This window comes from Rhinolophus sinicus, chromosome 7 (assembly GCF_057876585.1).
Source record: "Rhinolophus sinicus isolate RSI-liver-muscle chromosome 7, RSI-T2T, whole genome shotgun sequence".
Classification (NCBI taxonomy): Eukaryota; Metazoa; Chordata; class Mammalia; order Chiroptera; family Rhinolophidae; genus Rhinolophus; species Rhinolophus sinicus.
The window spans coordinates 21,364,508-21,386,239 of NC_142507.1; the positions used below are offsets into that span (position 1 = coordinate 21,364,508).

Sequence of the window (21,732 nt, forward strand, 5' to 3'; positions counted from 1 at the left end):
TATATCCAGCAAAGATATCCTTTAGATATGAAGGAGGAATAAAGACCTTTCCAGACATACAGAAGCTGAGGGAATTTTCTAATACATGACCTGCACTACAAGAAATACTAAAGGAGGCTATTCGACCACCATCAACAGGGACAATTTGTGGCAACCAAAACTCAAAAAGGGGGAGAGTAAAGGCCTGAACCGGAATATGGAATGGAGAAAGTAAGCGTGCTGAAGAAAATGGAATACTCTAAATATCAAACTTTCTTTTACATAAACTTAAGGGTAACCACTCAAAATAAATCCAGAATTGAAATATATACTGAAATGAAAGAAGAAACAGAGGGAAACATCATAGAATACCACCACACAGAAATAATAGACAGCAACAAAAAGGCAAAGAAACAATGGAGACACAGCCTTACCAGAAAACTAAAGATAGAATGACAGGAAATCCTCACATATCAATAATCACCCTAAATGTAAATGGACTGAACTCACCAATAAAAAGGCACAGAGTAGCAGATTGGATCAAAAAACTAAACCCAACCATATGCTGTCTCCAAGAGACACATCTCAGCTACAAGGACAAGCATAGACTCAAAGTGAAAGGGTGGAAATTGACACTCCGAGCAAATGGTACCCAGAGAAAATCAGGTGTAGCCATAATGATATCAGATGAAACAGACGTCAAGGTGAAAAAGATAACAAGAGACAAAGATGGACATTTCATAATGGTGAAGGGGACTGTACAACAAGAAGACATAACAGTCATCAATATTTATGCCCCCAATCAGGGAGCACCGAAATACACCAAGCAACTACTAACAGAACTAAAGGGAGAAATTGACCAAAACACAATTATACTAGGGGACTTAAATACATCATTGACAGCTATGGATAGATCATCCAAACAGAAAATAAATAACGAAATAGTAGCCCTAAATGACACATTAGATGAAATGGACATAATTGACATTTATAGAGCACTTCATCCTAAAACATCAGACTATACATTCTTTTCTAGTGTACATGGAACATTCTCAAGGATAGACCATATATTGGGACATAAAATCAGTCTCAACAAATTTAAGAAGATTGAAATCATACCATGCATATTCTCTGATCACAAGGCTTTGAAATTGGATATCAACTGTAAAAAGAAAGCGGGAAAAAACACAAATACATGGAGACTAAACAATATACTTTTAAAGAAGGACTGGGTCAAAGAAGAAGTTAGAGGAGAGATCAAAAGATACATAGATACAAATGACAATGAAAATACATCCTACCAAAATTTCTGGGATGCAGCGAAAGCAGTTTTAAGAGGGAAATTTATCTCATTACAGGCCTATCTCAAGAAACAAGAAAACTCCCAAATAAATAACCTCATGTTACACCTTAAAGAACTAGAAAAAGAAGAACAAGTAAAACCCAAGGTCAGCAGAAGAAAGGAAATAATAAAAATTAGAGCAGAACTAAATGAAATAGAGAACAAAAAGACAATAGAAAAAATTAATGTGACAAAGAGCTGGTTCTTTGAAAAGATTAACAAAATTGACAAATCCTTGGCTAGACTTACTAAGATAAAAAGAGAGAAGACACTGATTAACAAAATCAGAAACGTAAAAGGGGAAGTTATCACGGACACCACAGAAATACAAAGGATCATCCAAGAATACTATGAAGGACTATATGCCACCAAATTCAACAACCTAGAAGAAATGGACAAGTTCTTAGAAACATATAGCCTTCCAAGGCTGAACCATGAAGAACTGGAAAATCTAAACAGACCGATCACCAGTAACGAAATTGAATCAGTCATCCAAAACCTTCCCAAAAGCAAAAGTCTGGGACCAGATGGCTTCACTAGTGAATTCTACCAAACCTTCAGAGAGGATCTAATACCAATTCTGCACAAACTCTTCCAAAAAATTGAAGAAGAGACAGTACTCCCTAACTCATTTTATGAGGCCAACATTACCCTGATACCAAAACCTGGTAAGGACAGCACAAAAAAAGAAAACTACAGACCAATATCTCTAATGAATACTGATGCAAAAATCCTAAATAAAATTCTAGCAAATCGAATACAACAATTCATTAAAAAGATTATTCATCATGACCAAGTGGGGTTCATCCCCGGGGCACAAGGATGGTTCAACATACGAAAATCCATCAATGTGATACATCACATAAACAAAATAAAGGACAAAAATCATATGATTATATCAATTGATGCAGAAAAAGCATTTGACAAGATACAACATCCATTTATGATTAAAACACTTAATAAAATGGGTATAGAAGGAAAATACCTTAACATAATAAAGGCCATATATGACAAGCCCTCTGCTAACCTCATAATTAATGGAGAAAAACTGAAGCCCTTTGCTCTACGTTCAGGAACACGACAGGGATGTCCCCTATCACCTCTGCTTTTCAACATAGTGTTGGAAGTCCTTGCCAGAGCAATCAGGCAAGAGAAAGAAATAAAAGGCATCCAAATTGGGAATGAAGAAGTTAAATTATCACTCTTTGCAGATGACATGATGCTATATATAGAAAACCCTAAAGACTCCACCAAAAAGCTATTAGAAACAATCAACGAATACAGTAAAGTTGCCGGCTACAAAATCAACGCACAAAAGTTCATTGCCTTCCTATATACTAATAATGAAATCTCAGAAAAAGAAATACAAAAAACAATTCCTTTTGCATTTGCAGAAAAAAGAATAAAATACTTAGGAATAAACTTAACCAAGGATGTGAAAGACCTATATGCTGAAAACTATAAGACATTTTTGAAAGAAATTGAAGAAGACACAAAGAAATGGAAAGACATTCCGTGCTCATGGATTGGAAGAATCAACATAGTTAAAATGGCCATATTACCCAAAGCAATATACAGATTCAATGCAATCCCCATCAAAATCCCAATGGCATATTTTAAAGAAATAGAACAAAAAATCATCAGATTTGTTTGGAACCACAAAAGACCCCGAATAGCCAAAGCAATCTTAAGAAAAAAGAACAATAATGGAGGTATCACACTCCCTGACTTTGGCTTGTACTACAGGGCTACAATAATCAAAACAGCATGGTATTGGCAGAAAAACAGACACATAGACCAATGGAATAGAATTGAGAACCCAGAAATAAAACCACATAAATATGGACAGATAATTTTTGACAAAGAAGCTAAAAACATACAATGGAGCAAAGACAGCCTCTTCAATAAATGGTGCTGGGAGAATTGGATAGCCACGTGCAAAAGAATGAAACTGGACTGCTATTTGTCACCATGTACCAAAGTTAATTCAAAATGGATCAAAGACTTAAGCATAAGACCTGACACAATAAACTGCATAGAAGAAAACATAGGTACTAAACTTATGGACCTTGGGTTCAAAGAGCATTTTATGAACTTGACTCCAAAGGCAATGGAAGTAAAAGCTTAAATAAACGAATGGGACTATATGAAACTTAAAAGCTTCTGCACAGCAAAAGAAACCATTGACAAAATAAAGAGGCCACCAACTGAATGGGAGAAGATTTTTGCAAACAGTGCCTCCGATAAGCGGCTATTATCCAGAATATACAAGGAACTCATGCAACTCAACAACAAAAAAACAAACAACCCAATTGAAAAATGGGCAGAGGACTTGAAGAGACATTTCTCCAAAGAGGACATACAAATGGCAAATAGACATATGAAAAAATGCTCAACATCACTAATCATCAGAGAAATACAAATCAAAACCACAATGAGATATCACCTCACCCCAGTCAGAATGGCTATCATGAACAAGACAAATAGTAACAAATGTTGGAGAGGCTGTGGAGAAAAAGGAACCCTGTTGGTGGGAATGCAGACTGGTGCAGCCGTTATGGAAGGCAGTGTGGAGGTTCCTCAAAAAATTACGAATAGAATTGCCATATGATCCAGCAATCCCTCTCCTGGGTATCTACCCAAAAAATCTGAAAACATTTAGAGATAAAAACACGTGTGCTCCAATGTTCATTGCAGCTTTGTTCACGGTGGCCAAGACATGGAAACAACCAAAATGTCCTTTGATAGATGAATGGATAAAGAAGTTGTGGTATATATACACAATGGAATACTATTCGGCGGTAAGGAAAGATGATATAGGAACATTTGTGACAACATGGATGGATCTTGAGAGAGTAATGCTGAGCGAAATAAGTCAGACAGAAAAAGCAGAGAACCATGTGATTTCACTGATATGTGGTATATAAACCAAAAACAACAAAAGAACAAGACAAACAAATGAGAAACAGAAACTCATAGACACAGATAATAGTTTAGTGGTTGCCAGAGAGTAAGGGGGGTGGGGGGTGGGGGGTGAGAGATGAGGGTAAGGGAGATCGAATATATGGTGATGGAAGGAGAACTGACTCTGGGTGATGAACACACAATGGGATTTATAGATGATGTAATACAGAATTGTACACCTGAAATCTATGTAATTTTACTAACAATTGTCACCCCAATAAATTTAATAAAAATAAAAAATAAAAAAGAAAGCAATCAACAGCCAATTGCCGATGAGTAATTGTGAACGAGTTTTCAAGCAAAAATTAGAACTTTGGAAAATTTGTATCTGCCACCATAAACTTGACATCTTCCCCATACTTAACAACTCTCTGACTATATGAGTAGTGATGTTAACAAATGTGATTTTTTTATATTATATAATGAAATATATCAACATTTAGAAGATGTGCATAAGTCAGTGAACCAATATTTTCCAAATGAGTAATGCATGTTACAAAAGCGTGCATGGGTATGTGTAAAAGATCCATTCAAAGTGCAAGACAGACCAATGTGTTTTAAGGTAAAGAGTACAAAGAGTTTACTGATATGATTTCAGATTCCCATTGTAAATAATCTTTAGGAAACTACATTTATCCATTTTTGCTGTATCAAAGAATATCCACAAATATCTGAAAGGGTTATTAAAATCTTCCTCCCTTTTCCAACTACCTGTCCGTGCTCAACAGATTTTCTACACATACTTCAAACAAAACAACATATTGTGACCAATGGAATGCAGAAGCAGATATGAAAATTGAGCAGTCTTCTATTAAGCCAGACATTAAATAGATTTGCAAAAATATAAAAACAATGCCACCCTTCTCACTACACTTTTTTGTTGTAGAAAATATAGTTATGTTTTATAAAAATATGTTAACAATTAATGTTTGTTATTATTTTAAAATAAATTAATAAATGTTTTTAAATTTCCTCATTTTTAGTCTCCAATATGGCAAATATCAAAAAATACAGGCCACATAAACAAAAGCTCTTTGGGGTCCTAATAATTTTTAAGGAAGTAAAGAGTTCCTAAGACCAAAAGCCTGAGAATCGTGTTCTAGAAATTACAAATTGCCAAAACTGACAAATTGTCAAAATAGAGCTATGAAGGCAAATCAATTACCATAGCAAAAATTAAGAAAGTTTATAGGTAACCCTCAATAAAACATGCATTCTACCAAATCTTTAAGGCATGTATAACCACATTACTATATAAACTTTTCCAAAACATGAAGGAAAATCTTCTAAATTTGTTTCTTTAACACCAAAACATCAATACAGAGAGAGAGAGAGAGAGAGAGAGAGAGAGAGAGAGAGAGAGAGAGAGAGAGACAGAGAGAGAGAGAGATCTAACAATCTCATTTTGCAATACACTTTGTGAAGAGATATTTATTCTAGGAATGCAAGGAAGCCTCAATATTGAGAAATCTATTCACCATATTAATACAAGAAAAAGAAAAATCACATGAATGTTTGCTTAGTTATTGAAAAGGTATTTGATAACATTCTAAATTCATTCCATAATTAAATCATAACATTACTACAAGAAACCATGGGGTAATATTTTTAAACTAAGCTCAGAATGTGGAAGTTCTTTCTTAGCAATCAATTTCTTGATGAGTCCCAATCCAGTGGGGTATAAACATGGAAAAGTTTTAATTTTTTTTCTAATAACTGACTTCAACTGCATTGTGTCAAATCATCTTTTCCCATGCCTTAACAAAAATCTAGAAAAGAGGCTATGACTTTCTGGTAACTTCAGGTTACTAAAATACAGAACAATTCTGTTTAAAACTCTAAGTGGATTCAGTTGAAAGCTTTCTACTACCATGGGTTAGACTTGTGCTTGAGTAAGGAGATCATAAAACTTACAATCCAAATTCGGGCACTCTTGAGTGAAAGTTGGCACTAATAATGATACTTTGGCCATGTATTGAGGCTGTATATACCTCACCAAACCACATGGATGACCACCCTAGTACAAAGGACTTGAAATGGGAGAGGGGACCCTCTTCTGATATTTAAAGCCTTCTCTCCCCATGGATTCTAAATCTAACTTCTCTGGTGTTGGGGAACACGAAGGAGGGATAGAGAAGACAGAAGCCATCTAGCATGTTGGTAATATGTTAGTGGTGAGATATCCTTGAATCTCTTTGGTTCCACACAATAGCCTTTCAAATTTGGAGATCATCTAGTTCAACATCCTCTTTTTAAAAAGAAAACTGAGGCCCATGTAGATAAAATGACTCTTGAGAGGTGGCATACCTAGTAAGTGGTACAGCTCGGACTTGAGAATGTCCTCACAACTCCTTTCCAGGGTCCCCTTTGCTATCATACAGCTTGTCACGTGGGGAGTCATGCGGGGTCTCCGGTCCCGCTCCCCACATAAGAACGCAGGGCATGGTGAGGCCAAAAACGAACACCCACGGAGCCATAGGTAGGGGAGTCATACCACTATAGTCTTGCTGGCAGCTGGGTTGGAGACACAGGAAGCAGGAGCCACACGATCTGCAACCTGCCGTCCACTTCTCTCTGCCAACCAACCTCACTTGCTAGCTCCAATCCGCCGTGCTAACTGTAATCCACTCTTGCTAGCTCAGCCACCATCTTCTTGCTAGCCCCCATTTTTTTCTAGCATAGCCACGGCAGTTATATTAGTGGACAATGGCTCACTGGTTACAGCTGACAGCCAACTAGCCACAGCTGATGGCCATCTGATCAGTTGATGGCCATTTACTACCCGAGTGAGCACCTTTCCACGTGAGGGCGAGAGCCTGGAAACTGCATTCCTGGCTCTGTCCCCACACAGCTGCTTCTCTTACATGTGCCCATCAGGACCAGGACCAGGGTGAGGCCTTGGGAGGTATTCACCTCAGATGTAACACTTAAGGGGGTGCCAGAAAACTCGGTAATCAAGAAAAATAATATTGAAGTGCAACTTTTTTTTTAAATTGGTGAATATTGGGGAACAGTGTGTTTCTCCAGGGCCCATCAGCTTCAAGTTGTCCTTCAACCTAGTTGTGGAAGGCGCAGCTCAGCTCCAAGTCCAGTTGTCGTTTTCAACCTTTAGTTGCAGGGGGCACAGTCCACCATCCCATGGAGGGAATTGAACCGGCAACCCTGTTGAGAGCTCACGCTCTAACCAGTGGAGGGCACAGCTCACTGGCCCATGTGGGAATCGAACGGGCAACCCTGTTGTTCAGAGCTTGCGTTCTAACCAATTGAGTCATACGGCTGCCCCACATTTTTTTTTAAAGCAAAATAATCCATGACCAACAAGATATCACAATTTTAAACAAAGAATTTAAACATCAGGATTACTGACTTTTCCTTCTGCCTTAAGATCTAATAGCCATAGCTTTAGATGTCTAATATTCATCTCAGACTGAACATATTTAAAACAAAACTCTCAATCTCCATCCTTAACTTGTCCCTTCCTCAGGTTTCTCCATCTCAGGAAATGGCCTAGTTCATCAGGCTCATCCTTGATTCCTCCCTTTTCCTTACTACCTACAACCAACTCATCAGCAAGTCACATAGAATCTACTTCCAAACTCTATTTCCAATCTCCAATTGCCTTTATCGCCAAGGCTACCACTCTTGTACATACCACTAAGATCATCCCTACCTGCAATAGCCTCCTAACTTCTTGTTTTCACTGTCCTCTTCTTATAATTCATCTCCTTAAAATGTAAATCAAATCACGTCCCTCCCCTGCCAAAAACCTTTGGGCAGTACAGAGGATTGAATAATATCTCCCAAAATAATAACACTCAGTATCTATGAATGCGAACTTATTTGGAAATAGAGTCTTTGCAGATGTAATTAAGTTAGGAATTTCTGGATAAGATCATCCTGGATTTAGTGTGGTCCCCAAATCCAGTGACTTTGAAAGTGTCCTTGTAAGAGAAAGGAGAGAGAGATTTGACTCAGAGACAGGCTGTGAAGATGGAAGAAGAGATTGGAGTGATGAGTCCACAGAAAAGAAACCCCAAAGGTTGGTAGAAGAGAGGCATGGAAGGTAAAAGATATGAAACGGATTCGTCCTCAGAGGCTCCAAAAGGAACCAACCTTGCCAACATCTTCATTTGGGACTTCTGGCCCAGAATTGTGATGGAATAAATTTGCTGTTTCAAGCAACCGAGTTTGTGGTAATTTTTTATAGTAGCCCTAGGAACCTAATACAGGCAGCTTCCTGTTGCACTTGGAATAAAATCCAAGCTCCTAGTGCTACTTTACAAGGTACTACATTACCTGGCTCCTGCCCTCTCCGTGACATCATCTCCGTTTACCCTCTCCCTCACTGTGTTGCAGCTTCTTAGTTCCTCAAACACGGCGTGCCTGCTTCTATCCTACGGAGACTTTGCTGTCCCCTTTGATTAAGAAGTTCTTCCCCCAGATTACTACATGGCTGGATTCCATTACTTCCTGTGATTCCATCCTCTGCTCAAATGTTACCTCCTGAGTTGACCTTTCTTATTCTCTTCAGTTACACAGCTGAAAATGCCAGATACTACTTTTGCAGAAGCTTGGCCATGGTCATATGAGCTAGGCTCTGCCCATCGGATGTTGGCATAAAGAAACAAGGAGGGGCAGATGGATGGCTCAGTTGGTTACAGCTCAAGCTCTGGGCAACGAGGCTGCCGGTTCAATTCCCACATGGGCCAGCGAGCTGCGTCCTCCGCAGCTGGAATGAAGTCAATGAGCTGCCGCTCAGCTCCCGGGTGGCCAGATGGCTGAGCTGGTTGGAGCGCGGGCTCTCAACCACAAGGTTGCTGGTTTGACTCCTCAACTCCCCCAAGGGATGGTGGGCTGCACCCAACATGGTAGGCTGCTGTGATGTGAGGAGCACCTCCATAACAACTAACAATAGCAACTGGACCTGGAGCTGAGCTGTGCCCTCCACAACTAAGATTGAAAGGACAATAACTTGACTTGGAAAAAGTCCTGGAAGTACACACTGTTCCCTAATAAAGTCCTGTTCCCCTTCCCCAATTAAAAAAAAGAAAGGAAGGAAAGGAAGGAAAGGAAAAGAAAGGAAAGGAAAGGAAAGGAAAGGAAAGGAAAGGAAAGGAAAGGAAAGGAAAGGAAAGGAAAGGAAAGGAAAGGAAAGGAAAGGAAAGGAAAGGAAAGGAAAGGAAAGGAAAGGAAAGGAAAGGAAAGGAAAGGAAAGGAAAGGAAAGGAAAGGAAAGGAAAGGAAAGGAAAGGAAAGGAAAGGAAAGGAAAGGAAAGAAAAGGAAAGAAAAAAGAAAAGAAACAAGGAAACATGCAGAATCCCTTTTGGAACAAATGGTGACCACAGCAGTGCATAGATCCAATTTCCAGTGGTAGCAGACACAGTGGCTTCAGCATTGTCTGGTGGCCACAGTCTAGCACAGGTGGGGTCAGAAAAGTCTGCTGCAACATTGGAGCTCAGCCTCTGGTCACAACTGGGGCATTGTTCCTGCAGCATACTCTCTAAGTCTGCTTCCCCAGGCTGGCTACATATTCTTCTACTGCATTATAATCTGCCCAAAGTGATCCAGCAGTCATTTCTGTAACTTGTAACCAGGGGCCTTGACTGATGCACACTTCCTCGGAAGCCTTCCCTGACCACACAGCCTCTGCCCTCACAGTCATGTTCCACCCACTTATCCTGTGTTCTTTTCTTCATGGAATCTATCAATACCTGAAATTCTCATATATCTGTTTCTCACAGCTAGTTATCTGTCTCTTCCACTGAAATGCATGTTCCATAGGGCAGGAATGAAATGTCTTATTTTCCATTGGATTCCCAGTGCCTGGACACAGTGGTCAGTCCATAATATCTGTGTAATGATTAGCCTTAATAAAAGAGGTAGAAAAAAAGACAATAACTAAACTTTAGGTGGTTTTCAAATGACCAATAACTTAACAGTAATTCAAACCATAATTATGAATTTAGCTTTATAAAAGAACTTTAAGGGAGGTAATGCAGCTACTCTGAGGTTACACCACAGCACACAAAGCCAGGCAGAGGCACCACTGGAGACAAGCACATTGGAGGAACATGCTGAGCTTCAGGATTATGAGGAAGGGCAGCCTCCATGCTATTGGCAGGTAAGCTTTCCACAAAGGCAACAAGAAGAAACTCTGAAGGAAGGTATCTCTTATACCATAGGCCTGGAATTTTACCTTCCCTGCAATAACATGAGAAGTTCAGTATGGTCTAATCATACCTCAGGTTGCCGTTTTGGGACTCCTAAATGACAATTTTCATCAGTGTGTATATATTAATACAATGTGTTAGTTATATATTGCTGAATAACAAATTACCACACATTTAGCATCTTAAAACAACACACAGTTATTACCTCACAGTTTCTATAGACCAGAAATCCAGACTAGGCTTAGGAGGGTCCTCTGCTCAGGGGCTCTCATTATGGCTCCAGTCAAGGTATTGGCCAGTGCTGAGATCTCATCTGAAAGTTCAACCAAGTAGGGATCTGCTTCCAAAATCACATGTTTATTGGTAGAATTTCAATTCTTTTTAGGCCCTTGAACTAAGAGTCTCAGTTCCTTGCTGGTTGTGGGCTACAAGCTGCCCTCATTTCCTCGACATGTGAGCGCCTCCATATTGCAGCTCCCAACGTGGTGGCTTGTTTCCTCAAAGCTAATAAGAGAGAGAGTGTGCAAGCAAGACAGAAGTCAGAATCTTATTTAATCTATTCAGGGAAGTGACATCCTTGTACTTTTTCCAAAATCTAGTGTTTAGAAGCAAATCACAGGTTCCTACACTTATGAGGAGGGCATTCCACAATGGTGTGCACACCAGGCAGTAGGGACCACTGGGGGACATTTGAGGCTGTCCACCACACAAAAGCAACGCAGCAGAATTAATTAGTGTGGTTAAAACCATAGGTTCCAATCTTCTCATAAAAGAAGGCAAATGGGAGAAATATTTTCTTCAAAGTTGTGTGGAAATTCTATATAACATGAAAGTCACAGGAAAAGGTGACTGATAGATAAATATACCTCTGGCTTCCCTGTATGATGTGAGGATAACAAAAGTGTGGCTACGGAAATCCTCTGCTATTTAGCTGCTAAAGCTCAGAAATGGCACTATGTGGCAGAAGTAGACCAGTAATTTTTCTGATTGTATTTTAAGAAACTCGAATCTATAGACCTGCAGGCCAGGGAACAGGAGAAGGAAGGGAGTGGGGAGAGTACTAAGAGGCCTACTGGATAGGACATTCAGTTCCCACTCCCACAGAAAATTCTATGAGCTCCGCAGTTAAACATGATTGAAAATTACCAAGAAAATGCATGTTCCATATGAGTCATTCTAGTAAAAAGATCTTACTGTGTCTTTAGTTCTGTTCCATCACTCACTTTAGTGAAACAATTTTAATAAGCAAATAGTCTTAACTGGCTTGGGTATCTATGGAACTTTGAACTACAGAATGAAAGAGTTAAAAAAATGAGAATTTGACCTTATAACACATTAATAGCTCAATAAAATTTCTGACCTCAATTAAAGTGAAATATATAAAGTCCTTATATATCATGCTATTTAATATGATTTTACATCTCTCAGGTATAGCTTTGCTACTATCGATAAAGACAACAGATAACATTAATGGTAAAGATGATTCTTTTTCTTTTTGCTATTCAGATTGGGTGTTTTATGCCACCTTATCTTCCAAATCACTGATTCGATCCTCTACTTAAGAGTGTTTTAAACTCTTTGTGGTTTTTATTCTTAAATTTTAGACTAAAGAGTTTTAACATAAATTTTATTTAGATCAAAAATTCTGGAAATAGGGGCCAGCCCAGTGGCTCAGGCATTTGGAGCTCCGTGCTCCTAATGCTGAAGGCTGCCAGTTTGATTCCTACATGGGCCAGTGGGCTCTCAACCACAAGGTTGCCGGTTCAACGCCCACAAGGGATGGCGGGCTGCGCCCTCCCCCGCGTCCCACTAACTAACAACAGCAACTGCACCTGGAGCTGAGCTGCACCCTCCATAACTAGGATTGAAAGGACAACAACTTGACCTGGAAAAAATCCTGGAAGTACACACTGTTGCTGTTCCCCTTCCCCAATAAAATCTTTTAAAAAAAATGTGGAAATAAAATAGTGTCCAGTCTCATCCATGTTCATTTCACATTTTGTCTTTATAATTTTATTCATAAACATACATATGTGTACCATGAATAAAGTAGTTTTAATGGCTGTTAATTTCCTTTTGGAAGTAGTACGATAATACTGTTATTGCAGGAAAAGACCAGTAGATGGCTGTCCACAGAAAGACACAAATACTTGCAGTAAGTCTTTACAAGATACTTTTAAAATAACCATAAAAATTAGTGAAGGAAAGCTATGAACAGAGATATTTAAAACATAGTTTGTAATAATCTTAAAAATATTTTTCAATTTTAAGATGAAACGGATATTTAATTCTATTTTTCACACAAAAATCTTTATTATACTGCTGGAAGAAGTATCTATTTGGGTATAACTTTCCCAGAGGGCAACTTACCTAATTATTTAAAACATGCTTATTCTTTAAGCTATCAAAGGGTAAATATATCTAGTAATTGATCTAAGGCATTAAGAATGAGCTAAAATATTCATCTACAACAGTGGTTCTCATGGGGGGGGCGTAGTTAAGGGATGCTGGGGGGGGGGTTAATTTTGCCCCACAAGGAACATTTGACAATGTCTGGAGACTTGTTTGACTGTCACAACTGGAGCGGAGACATTCCTACAGGCATCTAGTGGGTGGAGGCCAGAAATGCCACTAAACATTCTACAATGCACAGGACAGCCCCCACAACAAAGAATCATTTGGCCCAAAATGTCAATTTTGCTGAGTCTGAGAAACCCTGATCTAGAAGCATGTATTTGATTGTATTGTTTGTAAGAGTGAGAAATGGAAAAACACCCTAAATGTCTAAAAATAGAGGACTAATTCAAGAAATTATGAATGAACCACCCACACAATTCAATCATTAAAAGGGATGTTGCAGAAGTATATCTATTGTAACAAAACAGTCTGTGAATAAAGCAGCTCACTAAACTCTATATAGAGTATAAGCCCTTTTTTTAAAAGAGATACATACACACCTGAAAGTGTAAATAAGTGATTTATCTCTGCATGGTAGCATGATGTATTTTCTTCTTCTTTTGTGCTTATTGTTAAATTCTACTTTTTCTCCAATCTTACATCTATACTAAAACATTACACTTTATATTGAAATTTGGGAACTATAGCAGCTGATAACTTTCAAGAAAAAAATACAACAAAATATTGGAAACTAAATCATGTCAACTTGGAAAATAGTAAAGTTTTTCATGACATTTGTCTCATATTAATTCAACCAGCTGTTTTCTTAGTTCCTGTCACATGAACAATTTTTCCCATACGTGCCTGGCCATATTTTGCCTTTGTCTATACCGAAATTATTTTTCTATGGTCAAGGAAGTTAATTTATTCACCATTTCCTCCAATACTTGAAGGGGAAGGCAAGCCTAAGAATAGATGTACCAGATTTGTTATTCAAAAAAATCACCAGTGTACTTCTCGAGCACTCCGTCTTTGAATTTCTGATTGTTCTTTGAGCATTAGTAAAACATGAATGCTGCTGTAAGTTGTCCCTGAAGGTGCACATTCACCTTCGGTACTAATGCAATGGTGGTGGATCACATCTCAGGGAGCTTAGGCAATTGCACTTTTGTCTGTTTTTTGTTTAGTGGTTAGCCATACCACTAAGTTAAAGCCCTAAATTATGAAGTCACATTTTGGTTACAGCTAGTAAAATAAGAATGCAGGTTTTCAATTTTTTTGCTGCAAATTCTGCTAATATAGCATTTACAGCCAACGGATAACATTTAAAAATAACTGAACTGGACACCATTCAAATTTTAACACTTAAATTAATTATTAAATGGCAGCAAAATCTAGTATACTTTGTGAGCCAAAGAAAGCCAGCTATTAGCCATTTCCAATTATCACCAAGTACATAAGTCAATACTACTTGATTAAAGTTTCAAGTAGAATTTACCTCCAGGGAACAGAAGAGCAAGGTTCAAGAAAGAGCCCTAACTGGAGGGGTCAGATTTCTGTCATTCACCATTTTGTGCCTGAGGAAATAACTCTTTTGTACCAGAGGTTCACATGTAAAATAATATAAGGTTATTTATTCTTCCTTCTGCCCTGTATCAAAACTCATCTCATCAATTTCATTCTATCTAACCACCCCTTCCTTCATCTTTAAGTTTATGTATTTTCACTATGCTATCTATCCCGGCTGCGTAGGTCGGTTAACCACTCGGTTTTCCCATTGTACTTTGTTCCATATTTGGTTATGCTCACAGTAATAGGGAGATCTTGAAGGGTCTTATTGAATATTACTTTATCAGAACAGAGAGGAGATAACATGTTTCAGAATTAGGTGGATACCCTGGGTCTTCAGGCTGGGCCTCCAGATGTGCAACACGCTCCAGGATAATCCCAGCAGCCTGGCATTTTTGCCCCCAGTTTCCCAGAAGGGGAGATCCCAAGTTCAGGCGCTTTCTAGAAACAGATGAGATGTTTCTACAGGCCTGTGAAGCCAGAAGCTGAAATATTACAAAAAGGATTATTTAAGGCTATGAAAAATAACTACCCATTAATTAAAATAATAATAATAATAATAACATGCCCAGGTTATCAGGATCATTTTTCCTAACACAGACGTGAGTTAAACTCAGTTACCCACTTGCTCAGAGAACAAGTGTCTCGGTTTGTATGGGAAGCAAAATATGCACGGTAAAAACCACAGAAGTCGTTTTTATTTTGAGGAGGCCGGGGGTCTGCTCACCTAACACATGAGTTTTTCAGGTTTTAGGCCAAGTTGCTGTCTTTCTGTCATCTTTGCCAGGTGGCTAGCCAGAGGACCTTGGGGACTACGCAGCCAGGACCCCCCCCTCGTGTGGCTCTGACTCCCCCAGAGCGACAGGGGGCGCACGCAGCCGCGCTATTCCTGCCAACTCCGCGGCGCGCCAACTCCGCGGCGCTCCAGCTCCGACTCGCGCAGCCGCCTCCTGAGTCTCCCGTGCCCGCGGGGCTAAGCGACTTCCGGGGCAGCGCAGAAAAACGTAAAGGACCCGGATGCAGACCCGAGCGGAGCTATATAAGCGCCACGCAGCCAGCCCTTCTTTCTCTTTGAGGAAGACACGGTCGTAGTTCGATCGTCGTTCGTTTTCGCCCGCTCCTGCTCCTGACTCACCGCTGTTCGCTCTCGCGGAGGAACAAGTCGGTCAGGAAGCCGCGCCGCAGCCATGGTGAGGCGGAGGGCCGCGCCGCTCGGTTGTGGCCGCGGCGGGACTCGGCCCCGGGTCTCGCTCTCTTCTGGGGACCGATGCCGGGATGGGGGGAGGCGGTGAGTAAACGGCACTCACCAGTGAAGGAATTCCTGAAATGGTGGAGGAACCCGGTAAGGTTTCGATGATGTTTGTCTCCAGAATTGACAGGCTTTATAAAACGTTGGTGTTTTTGTTGTCTGTATAATAGGCTTTTAAAGATACCGGAAAGACACCCGTGGAACCAGAGGTGGCGATTCACCGAATTAGAATTACTCTTACCAGCCGCAACGTAAAATCCTTGGAGAAGGGTCAGTACAGTTGTTTCAGGTTGAGACCTTTGGGTCAAAAGAGAGATGAGTTTGACTTGTTACTGTACAAGATTGACTTCGAATTAAAGTGACAAGTTGCTTAGTTTGGAAAGACAGTAAAAATGGTCTACATTTAATTTTTACTGTGTCTTTTACTTCATAGTTGGCGATGAGGAGATAATTACTGTGTTGAATTATGGTGAAAGTTTTATACGCTATTCTGAGCCAGCAGCAGTTAAAAATTTTTAAGCGACTTTTGATGGTTTTGAATGAACTGAAAGATGCTTTTATTTCCCTGTAGTGTGTGCTGACTTGATCAGAGGCGCAAAGGAAAAAAATCTCAAAGTGAAAGGACCAGTTCGGATGCCCACCAAGGTGAAGTAAATCATAGGGGCAGAAAGTAGGAGTTACCTATGGTCTTTGCATAAATCCAGATTTTTACCACTTAGGATACGGGGATTTTGGCTCCTAAGATTTGTATAGTGGTGCTAATGATACAAACCCAAATAAAACTTGCTGGTAGAGATTGGTTCATACTAAGTAACTTATAGAGGTAACAGTTGAAGCTTCTTTGCTGCTGTATCTTGGTGTGGTGTGCTTCACAGTCATAAGCTTCAAGAGTGGCTGAGTGAAAATGGACTTACTGTTATAAATTGATAGTATATAGGGACTGTGTAGAGAGGAATGATGTCTTGGGAAATTTTCAAATGGAATACTTCAGAGTAATAGTTTTCTAGATGTTCTAGAGATGAGCATAAAACCAAAAATGTTTCGTTTCCTTTGTCTTTTGTTGCAGACTCTGAGAATCACTACAAGAAAAACTCCTTGTGGGGAAGGTTCTAAGACTTGGGATCGTTTTCAGATGCGGATCCACAAGCGACTGATTGACTTGCACAGTCCTTCTGAGATTGTTAAGCAGATCACTTCCATCAGTATTGAGCCAGGAGTCGAGGTTGAAGTCACCATTGCAGATGCTTAAGTCAATCTTTTTAATAAATTGACTATCAGTTGTTAAATTTTGTTGACTTTTATTCATAATACTGGCAGATCTTAGGACTATACAGTGTACTATGAACTCACTCTATTTTTCAAGTAGAAAAATCAAAATTAGATATGCTATGGTAGTCTATCCTGTTTTCATTATATTAATATTTCATAGCGGCCACTAAACCAGTTTACACTTGGAATCATAGGACAACTGAATTTAATTAACTAAAAACAACACATGAGACCAGACCACTGATGATCATATAGTGTGGTTCATAACTGATTGCATATTCTTCCGAAGAGATGTTCTGCGTCCTACCCCCTGAAATTCTGATTTCATTGATGCTATCAGTCTTCTAAACAGTTTCTGGGGTGATTCTAAAGTACACGGCTATGGTTTAGAGCCTACTGTATAGAGGGCAAGTAACCAGGAAAAGCTGAAATTCCCACCTTGGCTCTGGCAGTTAAGTCATTTCTTCTTTTCAAAAAGGTATTCAGCTAACGAGTGAACATAGCAAATGTCAAAATATTTTAGGAACAGTTGCCCTTAGTCAATTTTACATACATGATGTATTCATTATATTTTAGATTAAACGGTTGAAAAAAATTCTAGTACTAGTTGACCTTTAGGATGTATCTATAGACATGTATTTTATATGTACTTGAAATTCTTAATGTATACAGGTCATTCACTGAAACTTTATTAATTATGTTAACTTTAGGACTGAAAAGCATGTCATAGACCAAATTCATTTAGCTAAACCCCTGTTGGCACAATAATGGGTAACACCAGGCCCTACTTACATGCTTTATTTTCTTGAATTCTATTCCCATTGTGTAGATCTAGAAACTGGCTTTGAAGTTTGTAACTTGCCCAATGTCCTAGAGCTTGATGGTATAATAGTGTAGCTGAGATTTAAATGGGTTTACAGGGTGAGAATCCATCTCTAGACACCCCCATTAAAGTGTTAAGTTTTTGCTATAGAATTTATAATTGGATATCTTTCTAAATAGGTTTATTAGAGAATTTCCAGAGGTACTTCTGCCAAAAGTGTATAAACATTTTTAGAAATTATAATCCCTTTAGAAAATGAAGGCTCTTAATTAGATTAGTCGTGGAAGTTCATACCTTTCCACTGTGTTTGTGCCTAAGCCTTCACTAGACTGGTCCACTGGCTTCAGTTACCAAATACATTGAATTATGTACACTTGCACCTCACACAGCTCCAAAAGTAGGCATGTCAAAGTGGAGTCATCTTCCCTCTCCAGAACCCTCTTCTCTCCGTCCATGATCCACCACGCAGCCACACAAGCATTGGAGTCATCATCCCTTATCCCTTCCCCTACTTTCCAATATCCAAGTCCTGTCCAACCTTTGTTAGCAGATGTCCAAAACAGATTTTGAACATCAGGGATTTGAGTGGAACTGAATCTGGCAAGTAAGCCAAGTATTTTTTGAATGCAAACTTGAACTACTTATAAAAATTTTTTAGGGTAACAGCATTATACCAAATCAACTTTAATTAGCTTGGGAAACAATTTCATTGTAACTGTTCAATAAACATTTAACTATAAACATACTAGTTTAAGGATTACACAAGTCTGGGTTTCTGAGGCCATTTCATAGAAAACTTGGCGGTATTGATTTAACTCGAGGTGAAATTATTAATCAAAAGCCAGTGTGTGAGCTACTAACCTGTCACTAGTGCCAAGAGCACTGCTTACATAGCAGTTAGGATCTTTTAAGTAACCTGATACTGTGTAAGCAGCCCCCAGACAGAAGTACTTATAAGCTTGTTTTAATGAACAAAGTATATTGCAACAAAGAAGTCTGGAATACACTCAATATCCTAACAATTGGTTGGAAAATGATCCTCTATGAAAGCATTAAAGCCACTTAGGGCTAAACAATAGATTCTTGTGAAAAATGTGCCTCTAAATTGGGAAGTATTGAAAGAACAGCTTTATGGCTTTCATACAGTTCTGAATTTTATCTGATAGGTGCCAAAGAGACTGCATCAGCTATTGTAATTTATACTAATAGTTGAGGTATTTAAGCTATAGATAATAACCTGTAATACAGCGAAATACTGTACTTTAAAATTTGGGAATTGTTATTTCCAATTCCTTAAAACATTTAAAAATACCTACTTGGAAATAACCCCTGCAGGGCCTTCAAATATTGTTAGTAACAAACTAAAGATAGGTTAAATAGAGCTGTAATGATGCCAGTGATTCTGAGAGGCCAGTTTATCTGGATTAGGGAGGTAAAGGAAGGTTGAAAATGGGAGTCCTTACTCCCAGTCCTTACTCCTTAGTCATATGCAAAATTATAACACAGTATCTAAGGGGCATATGTGGGTATCCCTTTGTCTCTCTGAGACTAGGTGTACAGTGTTTACAAAAGTCTTCAGTAATCTACAGTAATGTACTAGACCTTCACATTTTCACCATCACCCAGAGCAACTTGCAGTCCTGTAAGCTCCATTTATGCTAAGTGCCCTGTACAGATGTACCATTTTTTAATTTCATGGTATTTTACTGTACCTTTTCTATGTTTAGATACATTTAAATCCATGAATACTTTCCGTTGTGTTACAATTGCCTATGGTATTCAGTACAGTAACAAACTACAGGTTTCCACCCTAGGAGCAATAGGCTATACCATACAGCCTGGGTGTGTAGTAGGCTATACCATCTAGGTTTGTATAAGTGCACACTATGATGTTTGCACAAGGATAGAATCACCTAATGACATTTCTCAGAATGTATCCCTGTTCTTAAGCGATGCATGACTATCTTTTTCCATACATTGTTTTTCAGCCTATATGTTTCCTAGATCCAAAGTGAGTGTCTTGTAAGCAGCATTTAGTTGGGTCTTGTGTTTCTTTAATCCAGTCAACCAATCTATATCTTTTGATTGGGGAAATTAATCCGTTTACAGACACCACTAAAATGAATAGCAACTAAAGTGGAATCACAATATTTGTCTTTTTTAGACTGACTGACTTCACTGAATATAGTGTTCAAGGTTCATCCATGTTATGTAGCATTTACAGGATTTCCTTGCTTTTTAAGGCTGAACAATATTTTGTGTATATACACCACATTTTCTTTATTCATCTATTAATGGGCATTTAGGTTGTTTTCCACCTCTTGGCTATTGTGAATAGTGCTATTATGAACATGGGTATGCAAGTATCTCTTCAACTTCCAATTCTTTGAGATAAATTTCCCAAAGTGGGATTGCTGGATCATACGGTCCACCATCACTTCTTACCTCGGCTATTGCAATAGACTCCTTGCTGGTCTCCCTGCCTCCGTCCCTGTGTTCATTCTCTTTTTTCATAGATGCTAAAGTTAACTTTCAAATATTTAAATCAGATCATGTCATTTTTCTGTTTAAATTCCAATAAAGACTTCTAGTTTCTGCTTGAGATGTACAAAACTAGAAAGAAAGTCATTCCCACCCTTTCAACAATAACAAAAACTGAACAAACCTCAAGTTCATGATTTTTCTTGAACTCATCAGGGAGCTAATGTCTTCAGGTAACCAACTAGTCGAATCTAACAAGAGACAGGCACCTTATGAGACAGGATGCAAATGTTAACCTAGGGCAGATGCAGCTGCTAATAGGAATCAAAGGTTTTTCATCCTTTGTAATGTCTAAGTTTCAGAAACACCTCAAGTAGGGAATGGTGTGTTCTGAAAAATAATTTTACAGGTAACTAAAGTTTGATCCTTTAATATCCAAGGCTTTTGTTTCATCCATTTTCAATGGAATTCTTCTAAAATGTGCTTTATTAAAGCACATTTGCTTTATTAAATAGAGTATACCACTTACTAGGATTTTATAGGCTAGAGGATCACTTTGAACCTCAATTGCAATACTGTGCTAGAAGACCATAATGTCCTCAAGGGCCATTGCTCCATGAGAGGCCCTGAAATTCATTTAAAGAGATGCTGTTCTGGCTGTTCTCTTTCTTCAGGAAAGCCCCTAAAGACTGTCTTCCCCAGTGGCATAATGCCTAGTGGAAAAGCTACTCTTTGGAAAGATTAAGGCAGAAGTCCAATCACCCTAGTTCTCAAATAGAAGGTACCAGTAAACCAAGTAAGAGTACAGTGGACAGGAACCCATATAGGTCCCTGGTTGATCTTGTACCTATATGGTCATTGTGGTTGGAAGTGGAATGGAGAGTCCTATCACTATTAGAAATTTTCAGAAGGTAGAATCTATATTTGTAAATAGGTTGAATAGTAGGACGAAGGGTAAATGAAGAGTGATGCAGTGTCTTGAGCATTGGACAGCTGATAGGACATTTAAGAGAACACTTAAGGAAGGTTTGGAGGGCTGATTTGACACATTTGAAGTGGCCATGTGACATCCACATGGAGATACGTGGTAGATTGCTGGATAAAGTGGATATAAAGATTAGGAGAGGAATGAAATGGAGATACAGGTGTGGGAGCCTCAGCACATAGCTGCAGTCATAGGCATAGATGAGATGGTCCAGGAACATGTGCCAAATCAGATAAAAAGGGACTAGATGGAACCGTAGAGAACAAAAATCCTGAGAGGAAGGGAACCCTTAAGTGTGTTCAAGAAAACTAAGAGACTATGGAATGAGGGAAGCCAAGGAAAATATTTCAAGAATGAGGAAGGTGTCAACTGGGTTAATGTCACAAATCACCTGGGAAATGCAAATCAAAACCACAGTGAGGTATCACTTCACACCTGTTAGATGGCTATTATCAAAAAATCAAAAGACAATACGTTTTGGTGAAGACAGGGATAAATTAGAAC

At 38.9% G+C, this 21,732-nt stretch overlaps 1 protein-coding gene and 1 non-coding gene across 2 annotated transcripts; both read left to right on the forward strand.

The window, feature by feature from the left end:
• The first annotated feature begins 15,454 nt into the window (after positions 1-15,454).
• On the forward strand, positions 15,455-16,956 carry RPS20 (ribosomal protein S20). Its single transcript, XM_019711083.3, has 4 exons — positions 15,455-15,611; positions 15,841-15,940; positions 16,242-16,315; positions 16,737-16,956. Exons 1-4 carry the CDS (start codon positions 15,609-15,611, stop codon positions 16,917-16,919), a joined length of 360 nt encoding a protein of 119 aa, XP_019566642.1. The 5' UTR covers positions 15,455-15,608; the 3' UTR covers positions 16,920-16,956.
• LOC141568731 (small nucleolar RNA U54) lies at positions 16,105-16,171 on the forward strand. The gene has a single exon (XR_012491951.1). It is a non-coding gene; the product is annotated as a small nucleolar RNA U54 (small nucleolar RNA).
• Positions 16,957-21,732: the final 4,776 nt, after the last annotated feature.

Excerpts from the sequence above, each read along its gene's own strand:
- RPS20 (XM_019711083.3), top strand. Across the intron at positions 15,941-16,241 it reads CGTAAAATCCTTGGAGAAGG|TGTGTGCTGACTTGATCAGA; the intron begins GTCAGTACAGTT and ends ATTTCCCTGTAG. Across the intron at positions 16,316-16,736 it reads CAGTTCGGATGCCCACCAAG|ACTCTGAGAATCACTACAAG; the intron begins GTGAAGTAAATC and ends CTTTTGTTGCAG.